General features: G+C 38.5%; 2 protein-coding genes across 3 annotated transcripts; one reads left to right on the forward strand and one right to left on the reverse strand.

Moving 5' to 3' along the window:
- Positions 1-1149: 1149 nt before the first annotated feature.
- On the reverse strand, positions 1150-6069 carry LOC124397356 (cytokine-like protein 1). Its single transcript, XM_046866933.1, has 4 exons — positions 5771-6069; positions 5627-5671; positions 3385-3531; positions 1150-2210 (listed from the first exon to the last, which is right to left on the reverse strand). The coding sequence occupies exons 1-4, from the start codon at positions 6035-6037 to the stop codon at positions 2109-2111; spliced, it is 561 nt and encodes a 186-aa protein (XP_046722889.1). The 5' UTR covers positions 6038-6069; the 3' UTR covers positions 1150-2108.
- Positions 6070-8724: 2655 nt separating this feature from the next.
- On the forward strand, positions 8725-19386 carry LOC124397300 (serine/threonine-protein kinase 32B-like). Of its 2 annotated transcripts, XM_046866838.1 has the most exons (13): positions 8725-9036; positions 12641-12696; positions 13998-14149; positions 14447-14500; positions 16054-16227; positions 16424-16461; positions 17012-17101; positions 17195-17298; positions 17496-17612; positions 17738-17863; positions 18565-18690; positions 18773-18837; positions 18955-19386. In XM_046866838.1, exons 1-13 carry the CDS (start codon positions 8973-8975, stop codon positions 19061-19063), a joined length of 1275 nt encoding a protein of 424 aa, XP_046722794.1. In that variant the 5' UTR covers positions 8725-8972; the 3' UTR covers positions 19064-19386. The 2 variants fall into 2 exon arrangements, with proteins under 2 accessions (XP_046722794.1, XP_046722795.1); XM_046866839.1 differs by lacking the exon at positions 14447-14500 and having other exon boundaries at positions 8726-9036.
- Positions 19387-19610: the final 224 nt, after the last annotated feature.

Raw genomic sequence — 19610 nt, forward strand, 5'->3', positions numbered from 1 at the left:
TGTTTATATAAATTACAGTCTAAATCCATCCTCAAAGTTCTTGAGTTGCTCAGTATCTTTAGGCTGCTCATGTGGATCCATCCTCAGCTTCACAGAGTGTCGTCATTTCAAGAGAATCCCATCCAAAGTTAATGCTTCGGGATAAATTAGGCAGACTCGAAAAGAAGAAATGGACAAGGTATACTGGTTACTGGTACCTCATGAGCACGTGTAGCTCGACAGAAAGATTTAATGTTTGAGCCTTCAGCATAATTGATCTTCTTATACCACGGTTCCAATTAGATTGGAAGATTCCTCAAAGATTTTGTGATATTAAGAGTTCATTTGCATTTGTAATAATGGTTGATCATTTTAATTACACTTTGAGCAATTAAAGAAAATTCCCAGTTTCTGACGTTTTTATAAACCCCATATTATTATAGAATAAATAAATGTAATAGTCCTTAAATGCATTTAAGGGAACAAATGCGTGTGTTGAATGTAAAATGAGAAGGCAATGGTGCCCCCTAGTGGCTGCGATCGCGCAGTGTTCTTTCAACCTTTATGATTCAATGAGTTATGATTCAATGAGTTTTGTGTAGATAGGAGAAAAATCAATGGCAGAGGTTTGTTAAAAAAAAATACTTAATGATACGTTAATGATCAAGGATACAGCTGCTCCAGATAGGGCTAAAATTACTCAACCCAAAAACAATTCGATATGGGGAAGTTGAATTTAACACAGTAATAGTGATTACTGTCAAAAGAAAAAGAAATTCTGTAATTCCACCACCAGAGGGAAGCAGTGTATAACATGTTAATCTGGATGCTAGTCTCACAGGAAATCTGAAATCCATTTGTTTTTGAAACAGATGTTTACTCAATTCCTGAATTTCACGCAGGCTATATTTCAGTCCTTTCACCGTTTGAACAATTTGTGACTTTTTCACTGTAAACACAACTGTAAGGTCTTGACATGTACCCATGTGTGAATAATGTGTTGTACAAAAATGCCTCATGTGAACATAGGGTCTTCTAATGCAAAAAAAATTGCTATTCCAAAAAATACAAAAGTCTCTCTGTCTTTCAAAAAAAATCCCTTTTAGAAGGCCAGCACATCTGTAAGTGGAGTGTGAGATGGGTGGAAGCCATTTACACGTGCAGTCAAAGTTTTTAGAGAAATCATCCAGTTTTAATTCAGCGTACAGCCACAGTGAGTGTACACGACAGGAGCAATTATTATTCTTACACATTATACATGCATTTTATATTACATTATATGAGTGGTGCTCATTTTTACTCAGGGGTCTGACCATGGGGTCTGCTATCTCCTCCTTAGTTCATTTGGCACTGTGCTGCCTTGTTTCACTGTTTCACTTCATTAGCAGCAAACATCCATGAACTAGCTGCATAAAATACAGGCTATCCAATGTACTAGTGTTATATTAAGTGGAGTAACTGATAAGCTAGCATTAAACATAAAGACCAGATAACTAGCATTATAGTAAACAGATTCACTCACAAAGTAGATGTATAACATATTATGTAGTGCCTGACTCCTGAGGTGGAATGGCATATGGTCTCTGTGCTAAACAAGTAAACAAGCAGCATCGCTATGAAGAGTTAAGCACTGTGTAGCCAAAGCTACCCCAGAAAAAAAAGAACTCAGAGGGTCTCTGAGGAACATTACACAATATACACATGAGTAAGTATATGAAGTGTGTGTGTGGTGTTACGGTAAATAAGCCACACTTTGTGTAAGCGCTCAGCAGCCATTTAAACTGTTTCCTGTGGAAAGTTTTCCTTTGGCTGCTGGAATGCAGTCTCTCTCTCTCTCTCTCTCTCTCTACAATCAATCTATATTTATCTCTCATTCATTCTCTCTCTCTCTCACTCACACATACTTGCTTGTGTGCATCTTGTGTAAAGATCCTCAGAGACAGTGTTATGAATATGGATTTTGTGTATAATGGTTTTGTGTGTGTATCTACTTTATGTTTTCAGCTCAAAAGAATGTGCTGTTTTTCTTTTCACAGAAAAGTGTGCATTTATGTATGTGTGAATGTGTGTGTGTGTGTGTGTGTGTGTGTGTGTGTGTGTGTGTGTGTGTGTGTGTGTGTCCAACTGTCTCATCTTTCCTCCTCCAGTAACTGCAATGTGTCTTCTGTGTATCTTGGTTGACTGATTCCCGTATCCAGAGCCTCACAGTCATTTGTCAGGGGAACCAGGTCCTACACACACACACACACACACACACACACACACATACACACACACACAATATAAAATCTTTATAAAATATTTGCTAACTTCACTATTCTTAAGAGTACTGTATGTTTATTATGGTTCTATAGTATGAATAATTAGAAAATGATATCCATGCAAAAAGCGGAACTGTGTTCAGCATTGATGATGTACGTAAGAACACAGCTGTAATGTAATAACACATGATCTTTGATAAACACATGAACTATGAAACAGTAGACACTATTGTGGTAATAATATTGTAATAATAATGTGTAGTGCAAATGTGGTAATCAAATCATGCTGATTATGGTGGTGAAAAGCCAAAAATGTGTGATTAAATAGGATTTTAGTGATGATATAACGATCCGGTAATAATGACAGGTGGAATGAACGTCAAAGACAACAGCTTGATGAAAATAACTGTAGCGACTGTAGCAAAAAAGTACACTCGTAAAACAGTGCTGAAAGCCATTATTTAAACTAAAGTCTCATCTGTGTCATGTAATACAAGCAAATGCAGAGACAGCAAAAACAAAACACTGAAAACCATAAAACATGGTCAAGAAGCACAAACTTGAACCTAAGCGTAACAAAGATGGCAGCCGTAGTGGGACTAATGTGAGACAATTATGTGAGCTACAAACATGCATAAGGACAACTGTCACCAACTGACACAACTAATCTGATAGCGTTTTACTAACCAAACAAACTATATTCAACTGAACACCACCTCACTACCTAACAGCAAAATACTGTTGGGGTTTCAGAAACCTGCTATGTTCATTAGCTAGCTACCTAGCTCATGTAACTTCATCCAAGTTTCCAGCTTGTTCGTTGATGTCCAAAACGTATGCTCTGTACTCATTCTTCCAACCATTACCTATAAGCTGTATACACACTTAAGATATATCGTAAAAATATATCTCATATATATATCATAAAAATGGTGGTAATAAACAAGTAATATTTATATAAGTCTTAAATACATTTACACAGCTGTAAAAATTACACCTCAGGATGCTTTACAGAGTTAATGAAGCAAAAGCTAGTCAAACTACATCCTGTTAACCTGTTAACAATATAAATATATTATGGTGACTATAATGTGATCATGTATTAATAACGCGTGGACAGTGAGGCGTGATAAAACTACTATACCCGGTAGCATATTCGGCTTATGATCTCGTAGAGCATACGGATTTTGCGTTTCAGAAACAGGATACGAGGTCGCACCCGGCAATAATCGATTGGCAGATTCTCCAGGGTGTACAGAAAGTCTCGCAGTTTAGCCGTCACACAGGAATTCTGTGAAAAATATTCACATAAAGCATTTTGTGGATTTAATGACACATTCAATGGTGGCCAAAGTAGAAGTTGTTTTGACAAATCTAAATGTGCTGAAAAAAAGATTTCGCTTTAATTTGAGGGTATTTACATCCACCCTAAGGAATTTCAGGACTTTTTAAGGGATCAGAAGTCATTAGAAAACGGGCTGCTCAGCTGTTTCATGGACAAAAATGTAACAGCGGAAACATTAAAAGAACACTGTATAAGGTTGCACACCACTTTGTTAACAAGTGTCAACTTTGTTACACATTTCAAATGCAAAACCGTACTCATACAGCAGCCTTTTTGAGTAAGAGTATTCCAACTTTATTACATCTTGATTTGAAAATTATATTCCACTCTTCCTTCAGATTCTCCAGATCTATCCAGATCCATCAAGTGATCTTCCATACACAGTCCTTGTCAAAGCATTCCACATGTTTTTATTGTATTTTTATTATATTTGTAATAGATTTTGGACGGAGCACTGACTGGGCTACTCTCTTCGATCTTCCTATGAAGCCATTCCATTGATGCGATTTAATGGTTTGAGTTGTTAAAGTGCCATAACGCACAGTAGTCCAACGAAAACCTGCAGGTTTTGTGCCAAAATAAATTTCAAAGCAATCCATGAATCCCTCAATCCTGAATAGAGCCTCAGTTCTGGCTATAGAGAAACAGCCCCAAACTTTGATGCTGCCACCCTCCATGATTCACCATGGGAATGGTGTTCTTTGGGTAATCAGCCATTTTGATTTTGTTCCAAATATCTTCTAGAACCAAGTCCAAAATGTTCTTCCTTAGTCTCCTTGGACCACAACACATTTTTCCACATGGTTAAGAATGAGTTAGGTGGGGGGTTTTGTTATTTCTCTGAGAAAAACAAAATGCTTAGTTATTTAGTCAGCTTAATCCATAAAATTTGAAGAATATAAGCGAATGCCATCACATGCAAGGACTGTCCAGATGTTCCTGCATGTTCTTTTGTAATATTTTCTGTTGCTCTCTTAAGCTTCTTGCGCTTTGACCAACTTTAAACTGATCCCGTTTTTTTGTAATGACACCAAGGTGCCCTATTTTCTTTCGATGATCTTCACAGTCTTGGCAAACCTGATGTGAACTGATCTTTTGGAAAATCCTGATTGAGACCCTGATTGAGCGTGTACATGCTTAGCAATCCCATTGGTGTCATGAAAATCTTATAAAAACTGCAGGTATTCATTTGGGATTTCACCAAAAAAAATACATGACAGGTGTATGAGTAGCTGTACATATTTTAAACAGTATAGAAAGAAAAGCAAAAATCTGATATAGACTTACAAACCACAGAGAGGGAAATGTTTTTGAAATGTAAACTGTGTGAGCAAACAAGATGAAGTGATGCAAGGCAGAGTCTCTTATGTATTCATACTGCGGGATAATGAGAACCAGGTGAATCTAATGAGAAAGCCAGTGAACAACAGTTGTAGCGCCTGAGATTCTTTAAGGAAGTCCTGTGTTGTAAAGCATTTTGGGTTTTGAAAATATTAGAAATGGAATATATTTGTATTTTCAGACATAGCAATGTTTTTCTTCGAAACTCAGAACCGGTTCGAATAATTGAAATTGCACTCTTACCCTTCCTGTTTAATATCACCTCTAGCTGCAAAACAGACCAACGTACCCCTGCCAGTGCTTATAGTGTGTGTGTGTGTGTGTGTGTGTTCGTGTGGTTTTTTTGTCCTATTTAGTCCCCCAAATGTGCCAGTGGTATGCATGTGCATGGTCAATTGTTTTGTTTCTTTCTACAACAAAACACAAAATTTCAATTGTGTTTCTGATGAGATTCAGGCCATGTGCTGTGTGATGTGCTGTCAGGAACAAATGTTTGGACCATGTGGATTATTTTTCTGTTTTGGAACAAAGTGGGGACATGCTTCAAGAGTTTTGAGAGGAATAATGACAATGATTATACTATGTTACATCTGTTATTATTATTATTATTATTATTATTATTATTATTCATGCAGAAATAAAATAAAAAAAAATGCGTAAAGGTAACATGACATAAGTAAAGGTAATATGACATACTTACGTGAACGTCCATAAACATTTTCGGAAAATACTCAGCGCATTCCTTCTGTAAAACAAATCAAATCAGCAGTGCGCATTGGTATGCATGAACCCAGTGTGTGTGTGTGTGTGTGTGTGTGTGTGTGTGTGTGTGTGTGTGGCTCACCGTGCGCGGGGACCTGTGCGTCTTCTCCAACAAGTCCATGATCTCCTTACCGAGTTGGACCGCGCGCGAGTAACAGGTCGGGGGCGCGCATTTGCCGACCTGCACTACACTCAGGAAAGCGAGCACGAAGAAAACGCAAAAGCAATAAGCGCGTGCCGAGTTCATCTCCGCGGAGCGCGCGCGCGCGTGGTTCCTTGCACGAGCAACTTCGGTCTGCAGGAGCACGCGCTGCTTAGGTGGGTTTTTAAGGGACCGGGATGACGTCATGGGACAGAGGCGCGTGCATCTTTAAACCTCCACCAAGAAGACTAAACTCTAGTACGTACTCTATAACTGTTTAGTGCAGTAGTTTAAAGTATTTAAATAAATATACTTTATGTACTTTATGTATTTAAGTAATTTTTACTGAGTTTTAAAGTTTTAACCAACTTTTACTCTCTACTCAACTACGTTTATGATTCAATATATGTACTTTTTACTCCATTATATTATAATTAACAATGACCCTTTTTTTTTTGGCTTATTTATTTTCAGTCCAAAAAAGAGCTAGAATAAACTCCAAAACCTTTGAGAACCAGCTTTTGTTAAAGTTGAATACAAAAATTATGTATTCAAAATGAGAGGTGCATCAAATCCAAGTCAGATCTGAATATTAGGTTTTACTTCATCTAAAATGATTTACTTTACTTTTATTTGTCCATTGAATACTAATCGTTCTTCTACTTTGTGACACGATCCTGTAATTTTATTTGCTAACTGACGATACCTTTTTGACAGATGGCTTAACTACTTTGTCTTTTTTTTTCTGACCGACTTAAATTTTTGTTTCAATCAGGTATGTGGAAGAAGCTGTCTTGGTTAATGCAGTGTTGATGTGTACAATTTGATTTGTATTTAACTGGAAAACACCTCACAAATAAACTGTTTTTGGCTTTTCACTAGCACGTGTCTTGGTGTTGAGGACTAGTGCATCTTTGAGCCTACGTTCAATAGGAGTCAAATACTCAAGTACTGCTCAAATCAGACTTTTAAACTAGTTTTGCATTAATTTATCTATACTTTTACTCCAATATGATTTTAGGTACTCTTTATACCTCTGGTGTAGTGTAGAAGTGTGCACTTACTTTTCCCCCTTCTGATTTTATGTAAATATTATAATGTAAGTTGTTCAACCCAACCATTAGGGTTGCACAAGCCAGTGCACTCTTAGTGCTGGTCCCAAGCCCGGATAAATAAGGAGGTTTGCGTTATGAAGGGCATCCAGCGTTGGCATGTGCCAAATCAAAGATGCGGAATTTCATGCCCGGGTTACCAACGACCGCCACAGGTACTGTTAGCCAACAGGGTACCAGTGGAAATTGGGCTACTGTTGGCCGAAGGAGGAGAAGGAGAGGAGGAAGACGTCTACAGAGACAGATGTGGTGAGGGAAGACATGCAGGCAGTTGGTTTAAAAGAGGCAGATGTAGAGGACAGGGAGGTATGGAGACAGATGATCTGCTGTGGTGACCCCTAATGGGAGAAGTTGAAAGAAGAAGAAGAAGAAGATTATAATGTAAGTTGTTTACAATAGTAAGTGGTGCAAGAAATTCCACTGGCAAATACAAAACTGTAAAGCTACAAGATTTGGCTTGATCATTGCAATTTCATAGTACATGACTGAAGCGTGCCTAATAATTCCCGACAGCCTGTGTATGTGTGTGTGGTGTGTGTGTGTGTATGTGTGTATCTCTCTAGTGCCACTTCCGCGCAAACACATACACACTTTTACACACTTGATCTGGCAGTATCCTAACACACACATACAGTTTCTAGATTTTGGCATTTTTCTTTAGTTACCACGGTTGCCTTGAATACTGCCCCATCCTGTGCGCTTGAAGTTTGCATTCGCTCCTTTTCTCCCAAACCTTCATCTGGGTTCTCTACTTTCCTTCACCAGTCCAAAGACATACATTGTCAGCTAATTTCCATAGTTTGTCCATAATGTTTAAATGTTTGCAATGAGTGGTGGTTGACACCCTATCCAGGTGTCTCCTGTCTTGTGTCTCTCAATAGGCCATCCAGAGAGAATATGCAGTATAGAAAAAAGAAAATGAGGGTTAGGGATATTTGTCGGTGCCTGATATCGTCAATTGCTTGTTCATGAAAGTAGTCTGTATAGAATGTCCAGACTGCTCAAAGCTCAAACGTAAAATAGCTACTATTTACAACTGTGATGTACAGAAATGCATCACAGAATAGGCAAGACATCTTAAGGTAAATGGGCTACAACAGAAGACCACTTCGGGTACAACTTCTGTCAGCTAAGAACAGGAAACCAAGGCTAAAATCGTTATTGAGGATTGGACAGGTGAACACTGGAAAATGACCAGGCCAGGTGTGGCATAGTTTATGAATCCTTTTGAGCTGTGAGAACCTGCCAGGTTTCACTTAAAACTTCATTTCCAAGTTATTAGCCAAGTCTGCTGTAGCTGACTCTAGGTATAGATTTTGGTTCAGTTGTTTAGAAAATAAGTATGAATAAGACTCATGGAAAACCAATACATAAAGCATGGGTCAAACTGTAAAGATTTTACAAATGGCTAATTGCTAATTTGGTTTATGGCTTAATAACATCATAGTGTAGTAAACAGAAATAGCTGGAAATGCATGAGCAGTACTAAAAAGAAGATGGAAGTCATTTACTGTAAGCTTTAGGATTAAGAGAAATGCATCTGATTTGCAACACTTTGTTTTGTGATATGATGATATGCCCAAGTGATGGCATTCTGTCTCCTGAAGCATATGCAGAAAACCAAGCTCTACCAGACATTAAAGCCAATAAAGCTCATTGTTTACATGCTCCTGGCATAGTCTATCCCTTCCCCCTTCCTTTCTGTCTCTCTAGTCTTTCCCCACCCCTGGCTCTTCCTCTTTCTGACTCATCATGTAAACCCTCTCTTTCTCTCTCTCTCTCTCTCTCTCTCTCTTTCTCTCTCTGAGTGAGGGCAGGTTTTTCTCAGAGAGTCAATGTCCAGTGCAAGCAGCACTTTGCTCTTTAATGAACCTGTAATGGATGTATGATGGCTGGATGATGACTGCATGCTGAACGTATGAGGCTGTGTGACTGCTGTGTGATAAACATGACATAGATGTAATGTAGATGTTGTCCTGCACCGTGGGATGTTGGTTCCCACCGTAAGGGAAATCCTGCACGTGGGCTGAATGCACCAGAATATGGGTGTAAATCAGACACGCGAGTTGCCGGTGTTTGATCAAGATGAAGACGGTAAGAACCCGAACACACCCACATGCTCACACACATCATTACACATTTGAGGTGGTACTGTGATGTGAGTCTAATGTTAAAGCAGTGTCTCTGTGTAGGGAGTTTGAGTGGAGTCAGTTAAGTTGTTTTTGTGTGTATGTGTGTGTAAGGGAGAAGAAACAGGAATTGTATATTAATTTTCTGTTATTTTATTCTCTGCTTGGTTTATATCACTTTTTTAACATACCTAGTCGACATATAAATAGACAATTAGAAAGACAGCTATATAATAAAACTCTGTGTTCCCATTGTGAGCACAAAAGTCTATACTCACTGAGGGGCAGGTGTGTGCGTGTGTGTTTGTGTTTGTGTGTATGTGTGTTTGTGTTTATGTGTTTATGTACTGGCCCTGGCTCTGAAAGCTGATGAACCACGCTCTACATTGGTTTTGTCATACCAGCTCTCACGCCCTGACATTTCACGAACATACACCTGCATGTGAGCACACACACACACACACACACACACACACACACACACACACACACACACACACACATATATATCATTGTTAGGACCTAGGATTAGGGTTATAATGATAAATGCAGCTAATGAATGTTATTTTAAATCTAAATCTTACCCTAACCTTTATCTTAGAAAACCTTTTTATTTTATTTGTTTTTATTTTTATAATTTAAAAAAGCAGAGATTCTCAAGTGAGTCGGCAAATAACTGTGATTGTGGAGACATGTGGACATTTTAAACCTGCCCCCACACTGCCAAATCTCCAACACAGAAATAAATTGGAGTGTGTGTGTGTTACATTTAAGTGACCACAACCCAGCTTTCCACCTTTCCACACAGCTGTATGTCCACCGCAATAGATCAGTGTAACCTGATGACAAAAGTCAAAGGGGTACAACTCGAAACCAATTCTGCTCACTGTCCCTGGGGCTCAAGGCTTTGTTGCTATGAAGCAATAATCAGCGTATCACCCTGGCAGGCGAGTTTTGTCCCTCCTTGACCTTTGAACAGCCATTAACAAAATCAGTCAGAAGAACCCATCCATTCTTATGAGTCTTTAAATCAGTGACAAATTATAGTGGTGATTTGCTCTGCCTGCTTCACGAAGACTCTCCACTAGTGTTGCAAATGGATCAGTACTCAGACCTTTTCTGTTCTCCCTCTATACCCGCTCCTTTGGTGATATGTTGATGAGATGCATCTTCATACCTTGTCATACATTTATTTTGTGATTACTCTTGGATCACACAATCTGGCAACACACAGATCCTCAGATAGTTCTGGACAACCCCTTATGGTTCCTAATAGTCATGATCATGACTTGTGAAGTTGTGAAGTATCATGCGAATCTCATCCATAATCAAAATGTTCCTCAGACACAATGCTCCACTGTCATGAAGGGAATCCATTTGGTGCTTCCTTGTCCAAACAGAGAATAATCTCCTGGATGGTGGATTCCCAGCTCCCACTGTGACATGCCACAGTACAAAAAGCATCCATGCCTCATAGGCATTACTTGACTTGTACAGGCTGTTTCCCCCCTCCCTGCCAAGTTTCACTATTCATATTTTCCATGTTTCACAAGATTCCATCTAGACCAAAGGTTTGTAAGCTCCACATATGTATTTGTGGCATGTCGTGGAGGTGATTCTCATGACACCTGAGAAAGGAAACTGAATGCTAGTGTTGTATGTAACTGCTAAACCTAGTGACAGAATGTTCCATGAAATACCATAACTCATTTAATTGCCTTGATGGATGGTGTTGACACGCATGCACTTGAAGCAAGAGTGAGACAGCACGTTTGATTTATTCGGATGTTACATGTATCATATATATTTATTTGCATATGCTAATGCTAAATACATGCATTCTGTCTCCAAACTGCACCTCCTTGCATCTCTCTCTCTCTCTCTCTCTCTCTCTCTCTCTCTCTCTCTCTTTGCACTCTCTTTTGCACTCTGTGTGTCTTTCTCATTTTGTTTGTCCTTACATCTCACTCTATCCTTGTTCTTCTCTCTCACTTTTTGTCCTTTTTTTGTGCTCCTTTCATCCTGTCTCAGGGGTTGGAGCTTTTGTGCTGAACTGCTCACAGAGCAGATCTAAGCTTAAGTCACATTTATTATTTACACACACACACACACACACACACACACACAGAGGGACAAGAGGCTGTTTATCATTCATAAATATTAGATTTCCATTTTCCTTTCTCTTTCTGACCTTTTGGACTGTTTAATAATGTATACAATATATTCTTATGTAAAACGTATGTGTGCATGTCCCATTATAGTGGGGCATGTTTCATACTCATGGGCTGTAGATTATGTTCAGTATGTCTGATCTGTGTTTTTTTATTTCTTTATTTAACTAAAATAAACTAAATGCTAATTCTTTAGCCTCTTCTGACTGAATTTTCCACCTAATTGGAATCATGGCTTTCCCATTAAAGAAGCTTAAAGAGGCCAGAATTCCCATTGACTTCCACCAATTCACCAAACTCATTATATCTACTCGCCATCTCTACCTGCATCACTCTTTTTCACCTACTGTCTTGTCTAATGAGCATGTTAGAACACAAACAAGCACTTAGCTGTACTTGATACTAGAGCACACCAGGCCAGAGGTCAAACTTCAGCCTTCTACTGAGACCTTTAGGAAATATATTTATTAAACTTAAGCTAAGAGAGGCATGACTTGTCAAATGACAACATGGGAAAAAAGGTCAAACCTACTTGACCTAAACTTACAGGGCAACAGAACAGATCGTGAAAAAAACCCCATGGTAGTAAAACTCTTGACTAGAGATTTCACAGAGAGATTTAGAGTTTAAAGATTTGCTGATTCCAGAAAGGCACATTCATAGGAAGCATTAGAATGCTGCTCATCCAGACTAGTGAATTTGGAGAGGGCCCATAATCATGTCTGCCAAAGTATTCAGTGGGAGCTGTGTCAGGAATATGAGATATCAGAGCCACAACTTTGAGGATGCACACTAAAATAGGTGCATTTTCGCAGGATCTCAGGGTAGAGTTTTTGCTTCACTGCAATAATACGAGTGAACGGAGGGGATTTAGGCATCTGATGAGCATGGGTGTTATTATGGGTAATGGCAAGGTGTTGGCTGCTAGATAAGTGTGAACTAACTGGAAAATGTGAAATAAATGATGTAGATATATAATTACCAACACTTTAGCTAAACCTAGCTACCAAAATCCTGAGCAGTATCACTAATTCACTGCACAAAACATTCATGTTGACAATGTGACTATGTAAAACTCCTTGAAATGCAGAGGACAGGCTACATGACATATATAACAAGCATCTGTATGTACTGAAAATAATGAACGCCAATGTGAATTTGTGAGACTTACTTATGAATTGACACCACTGCTAATAAGGATTGCACCTAGAGGTCAGAGAACCTGGTATCATCCCAGAATTTGCTGGGGGAATATATATCTCTAGAGAGGGAGCTTCAAATAATATGCCTGAGCAAGTCAATAAAGACAAATGGTTGGACTTTCTTTTCTCTTTTTATAAAAAAATAAATTGTACTGATAGAACAAAAAAAAAATTGTGATGTTTCTCTTTTTTGCAGTGAACTTTGACCATTTTCAGATTCTCAGGGCTATTGGAAAAGGGAGTTTCGGTAAGGTAAGGATGCAAGTACATGCACGTACACACACACACACACACACACACACACACACACACACACACAAAACAGGCTGTAACATTAAAATGGTCGTGTGCCTTTCTCAGCGTCTGGTTGGCATTTAATAAAAATGTCACATTTAATTACAGACAATTAACGCTGTTATCTTCTCACACCACCCGTTCCTCTGTCCTTTTTCTATTACCCTAAATGACTCTGAAACCTCTGAACCTAAAGTTCTTGAATGCAGCTGGAAAAGATATACACACTCTAAATGCTCCTTTTTGAGATCCACTAGATTTTGGAGTGTGTTTATGGATATTTGTGTTAATCGGCCACAAGGGTACAGTAATTCCCCGGCTTTACCGCAGTTCGAATCTCGCAACCCCAGTTTTTTCGCAGAATTGCATTTGCCACATAACTAATTTGTTTCGCTGATTTTCAGTTTGGGTTTCCAAGTTCAAGTGAATGCAAGATTTTATTATAGCGCACCTAAAGACTTCTTATACAATTGAGTGCCTCCAGCTTGGTGGTAAAAGTTTGGAAAAGAGCAACATATAGCAGGAAAGGTCAGGTGACCCAATCCTTTTGGTAATATAGTGTGTGTATATATACATATATATACAATTTGGCACTTTAAATCCTTTAGATTGCCCATTTTCCCTGCAACTAATACTGTTATTGCTGTCTAATACATCCCACTCACTAACTAGGATACTGCAAACTTTTGCACCACGGATCTCTCCAGCACCTTCAAGTTACCCTTGGTCGCTTGATTGCTTCTTTTTCTGATGCCCTTCTTACCCAGTCACTGCCCTTTTGTGGATGACCTCTTCTATTGTCATGGTTATGTCATATTATTTATAATTCTTATTACAATATCAGACAGAATATAATGGTGCTTCCTGAGATGTTTTGATGTTTTACCCAAACAGAAGAAGCATCTCTGAGTACTATACTGAGTAATATAGTATATGTTCTCAAGCAATGTCTCTGGCCTTTCTGGACATGGCTTAAAAGCTGGACTCCACTAAAATCCATTCAACTATTTATGAGACTTCCGGTGTTTGCACCAGAGCTAATGCAGGGATTTTCCAGCTAATCGAAGTGAATAATTATGCAACCATTTTGCACATGTAATCACAAATTTTCCTCCATTACTTGGCTAAATGATCACTATAGTCTATAAAATTCTTGAGCATTAAAACATCATCAAATCATGCTTCTGTCCATGCAAATGTTTGCCTCTGTGTACATCATCAATGAAGAACTTCTATCTATTCCTTAATCCGTGCTGCAGGTGTGTATTGTGCAAAAGCGTGACACAAGGAAGCTGTATGCGATGAAGTACATGAACAAACACGCGTGTGTGGAGCGTGACGAGGTGAGACACGTATGCAGGGAGCTGCAGATCCTGCAGGAGATACAGCACCCGTTTCTTGTCAACCTGTGGTGAGTGACGCACACATCCACACTTAAATACAATACACAAACAGACCTTAAAGTAGGACAGCATATTATATTCTGCACTTATATAAGAACACATTTCAGTGTGTGTGTGTGTGTGTGTGTGTGTGTGTGTGTGAGCAGCAGAGCAGGCAGTAGATGTGTGTATAGGGTGCTCTTTAGACAAGCACAATGTCCTTATGCACATTAAACAGCAGCTGCAGTGTGTGTGTGTGTGTGTGTGTGTGTGTGTGTGTGTGTGTGTGTGTGTGTGCGTGTGTGTGTGTGTGTGTGTGTGTTTAGCCCTGCAGGAGTAATTGGTCTTCTTTTTTTGGAACCAAGACAGAATAATACCAAGTGAGTCACTTTACCCCCTTGTGTCAGTTTGTGTGTGTGTGTGTGTGTGTGTGTGTGTATGTGTGTGTGTGTGTGTGTGTGTGTGTGTGTGTGAGTGAAGCATGAACTGCACAAAATAAATGCCTTCCTGGAAGGATTTGCTTTTGCTTTTTGGTGCTGTTCAGTTTAGTCTAAAAATGTTTTTTATTATATATTTGATAGTAAAAGTCTTTGACACGTTCCCTTGATTTCCAGCGCCAAAACGTATTGTGCCTGCACTCTGTTGGAATGAAAACTCACATTTACGTGGCCTGTGATGATTTTTGGGATTTCTGACTGCTGTCAAGTAAACGTGTGCATTTGTGTGAGACAGAGTAGCACAAAGATGTGTTTTGACAGTATGTGAAGCTACCAATCCTGTTCACCCATTGCATGTCGATGACACGGCTTACATCCAAAGCCAAACTACAACTTGTCATTTTTTTTTTCAATTTTTTTTGTTACCAGTTTTTCCTCATTGTCTCCATTGTAACACAGACACACCCACATGCTGGGTTTTAGAAGGGCTTGATCGCCTGAATTGATGCTCTTGGAGGTTCCCGGGAGGTGCTACCATGGCAACACATGACCAGCTCTGCCTAAGAGCATGATGGGAATCTTTCTCTAATGGACACACAGTGTATGTGTGTGTTTGAGAGCAATGACAAAAATAGTCTGAGGTCACTGTGACATGAAGCATCTCTGACCTGCTTAATGGACTCTTGGTTGTCTTTATCTACCAGTCTCTCTCCCCTTTTGTTGCGTTTAAGAAGTAGAAAGCAAATAAAAAAATGTATGAGATTTCTGATAATTAGAGGAAGTGTGTGACAGCTGGAATGTGGGGTCAAAATGGTCAGCATTTATTTTCATTGTGTGGATGATGTACACAAACCATGTACATGAGTTAAAGTAGAGATACACTCACTAAAATATTACTCCAGTTAAAGTGCTCCTTTTAAACTTTCACTTGTGTAAAAGTACAAATGTTCTTACCATTAAATGTACTAAAATATTCAAAGTACTATGATTTATTATGACTATAATTGCCCTATTATAATTTTTGTACCAAGACTCTCACTTGTTCAAATCACTTTATCTGAAAAGACTCTAATGATACTCTTAGCACACCAATCTATTAAAAGAATTATATGAGTCAAACGCTGATTGATATCTATTAAAATTATCATGAGCCCAAAACCTTCTTTTTAATGACGTACTTTAAATAATCATGCAAATAAGGCCAGGAGTTTTGTGGCAAGTTGGATTCAGGATTTTCCTCCATCATTTATTCCTCTTTAAATGTTCTGCTTGCTGTTGAACTGATGTAACATGCAAACTTAAAGAATGAAGTAACATATCTTTGGTATGAGGATGTCTGTCACATTTAAACAAACCAGTTAGAACTGTTACGTTTCAACTTTTGGGGGAATTTCTGAAACACTAACGTGGCATACACCATGATAGGAGACCATCTCTGACATATGAAGTTTGTAAAGCTGTAAGTGTGTCTGTCCTGTTGCTTTTTCTATGCACAGGTACTCATTCCAGGACGAAGAGGACATGTCTATGGTGGTGGATTTGTTACTGGGTGGAGATCTGCGCTACCACCTGCAGCAGAACGTCCAGTTTAAAGAGGAGACAGTAAAACTTTACATGTGCGAGCTAGCATTGGCACTCGACTACCTACAATCCTGCCACATCATCCACCGGTGTGTCCCGTCTCACAGACTTATGCTAAAATCATTGATGTATAATTTACTGTGAATCCAATTCATGTAACCATCCTCTCTGTCAGATTCCTTACAGCAAACATTCACAGGTTGAAAAAAGAAATGCATAATAACACTTTTTGCTTAAGACATAGTTAGGTGTGGTCTACACTAATTCTCTTCTTGTTTTTTGCAGTGATATAAAACCAGATAACATTCTGCTGGATGAGCATGGTAAGCCAGCAACCGCTATCACTTAAATCCTGAACCCCTAAACTATAATTCAAATATTACATATCTGCTTCTATTATGCTAGCTTTGTTGTTTAGATTAGCCTAATAATGGCTTTTGGCTAATACTTCTTCATCTGCTTGATTGGAACTATCTAATACAATTTTAGACTAGCCTGGTCTTTATGTGAGCTTCGTAGTGTATTTTAGCTTGAAATCTTTTGACGTTTGCTTGATCCCAGATATCAAACAGATGTTGGGTTAACATTGGCCATTTTGTAGGATCAATATCAGCTTCCAAAGGATAATTTCATCCATTGGGACAAAACACTAAAACAACAGAATCAACCGACTTTTAAATCCGTCTTGCCAAAGTTTACACAACACCAGTCATTCAGTTGGTTTAGCTTTGGGTGTCAACACTGGGAAGATTTTATGCCTTTGGTAATTTTGGCCACAATCAAATGTAATTTAACATAATCATAGGTCAACTTGATGTTTCATGCTTTAAATCCATCTTGCCATTTGCCACTTGCCACTTTTTCTGTGTGTAGGTCATGTCCACATCACAGACTTTAACGTTGCCACATTACTTAAAGATTCGGCAACGGCTTCATCTATGGCAGGAACCAAACCGTACATGGGTAAAGAATCTTCCTTTTACACTTTCTTTCACACTAGTACACATTATATCTTAATATTCATCACTTACCAGTTAGTGTGTGCATGTTTTACAGCCCCGGAGATGTTCCAGTCATTTGTGGATGGTGGTCCCGGTTACTCTTATGCTGTGGACTGGTGGGCTTTGGGCATTACGGCATACGAACTCCTACGAGGATGGGTAGGTTTAGAACTGTTTTTGGTTTGCTTGATTAATCTTTTGGGCTTTGATTAGATATAGCACTTTATCTTTAATTTCCATGTCTCAGCATCTATGGCATATATGGTATTCTTTCTTTCTTTCTTTCTTTCTTTCTTTCTTTCTTTCTTTCTTTCTTTCTTTCTTTCTTTCTTTCTCTTTCTCTCTGTCTGTCTCAGAGGCCATATGATATCCACTCCAGCACAGCCGTTGAGGACATTGTCAGCATGTTTCGCAGTGAGCGTGTGCGATACTCAACCTCTTGGTCTAATGAATTGGTGGCTCTGCTGCGCCTGGTGAGGGGCTTAAAAATAAAAAATTTAGATATGTAATTATCTTATACAGCTATAAACATCTGTGTGTGTGTGTGTGTGTGTGTGTGTGTGTGTGTGTGTGTGTGTGTGTGTGTGTGTGAAAGTAGCTGCTCAATAAAGACCCAGAGATCCGGCTGTCGTGTGTATCGGACCTTCAGCGCCTTCCATACCTGGTGGATATGAACTGGGATGCTGTGCTTGAAAAAGGAGTTTCACCAGGATTTACTCCTAATGTGAGACACTACACGTACACAAAATACTGATTCAAATGGAATTTTATGTTTCTAGTAAAAGCCCAGGAGCTTGGGAAAAAATGTTTAACTAACCACATGTTATACAATTCAAATGCAACTTTTTTTGGCTCTGAAACTAAATATGATAAAGCAAATGTTAACAATGTGTAAGTGATTTACACACCACCAAAGCACAGATCTGTAACACACATCCAACATTGTGTGTACTTCTAAATGCTAGCTAAAATCATTATATTCAAGCAGTGTTGGATGATGCACACAAACCATGTACTTCAGTAAAAGTAGAGATCTAGTAGGTAAAATATTACTCCAAGAAAACTGCTCCCTTTAAACTTTTAGTTTAGTAAAAGTACAAAAGTATTTGTTTTTAAATGTACTTGAGTATCCAAAGGTTTTTTTTTTTTTAAGTTAAAACCTATTTAAGATATTTGAAATGTAATGAAGTTAAAGTCTCCCCAAATGGAAATACTTCAGTTAAGTAAAGATACATGAATAAGCTACTTAAGTACAGTTATGAATTATATTTACTTTGTTACTGTCCAGCACTGTATTCTTGAGAAATCCAAAATTAAAAAAAGGTACAGGACACCTATAGTACCTATGCATGTGTTATCAGAAGTTCCTGGATTGATCGTTAGTTGTTTAAAACACACATTTCTCTTCCTCTGTTTATCTCTCAGAGGGGACGTCTGAACTGCGACCCAGTGTTTGAGTTAGAAGAAATGATCCTGGAGTCAAAGCCGCTGCACAAAAAGAAAAAACGTCTGTCCAAGAGCAAACACACAAACAAATCATCCAGCACACTGGTAAGCACAAAAACATCCATATACACACAAATATCTAGTCACAATGTCATAAATGTATAATTTATAAATAAATTGTGTCCAGCCACCCCATATGCAGCAGCGTCTAGAAACGGTCAGAAAAGAGTTCATCATATTCAACAGAGACAAGTGAGTGACAGAGTTTATAAGTTGAAGTAAAGTTCACTGTTTTAAATATAAATGAGGCAGATGTAATACTGACTCTGATAAATAAATACATTATAATATCTCTTTTTCCTGTGGCAGGTTACAGACTGACAGTGCAAAGAAAGTATCCTCCCTAAAAAGACAAGACAAATTGCAGGAAGGACACGGCAACACCGACAGCACGCACACTGTCAAAGCTAAAACGTAATCACACACACGTTGAAAACACTGGGTCCAAATTCACACTGAACACCATGACCCCATTCTACATCAACATACACACACACGGAGCAGTACACACAGCACAAAACCAGACCCTTTGCCTTATTACAATGACTGCCTATGTGTGTGTTTTTATTAAAAAAAAAAAGACAACCGTTGCAATTCAGCAGACGAATTAGCATTAGCAACTATAAGCATGAGCACCAGTGGATAAGTCCTAAAGCATTTCATCTGATTATGCAGTTCATGTCTCTGTTACTGTGTAAACTACATGTTTCTAATAAATATCAATATGGATGTAAAATAGCAGCCAGAGGAAGTACCATCTGATTAGTGCTTGTATTGATTCTTTTATTATTTTATAATGAATAATTGTATTGTAAAAATTGTGTCATTAATAGGTAAGTAAATGTTTAGTCGTTTAATGAACGTGATACTCAGTACTATCTGTGGGCCAAACCACACCTCTATATATATATATTATGGGTATCATGATATCACCACCATTAGTCACCATTTATCAGGTTTCTGAC

This window comes from Silurus meridionalis, chromosome 14 (genome assembly GCF_014805685.1).
Source record: "Silurus meridionalis isolate SWU-2019-XX chromosome 14, ASM1480568v1, whole genome shotgun sequence".
In the NCBI taxonomy this organism is placed as follows: Eukaryota; Metazoa; Chordata; class Actinopteri; order Siluriformes; family Siluridae; genus Silurus; species Silurus meridionalis.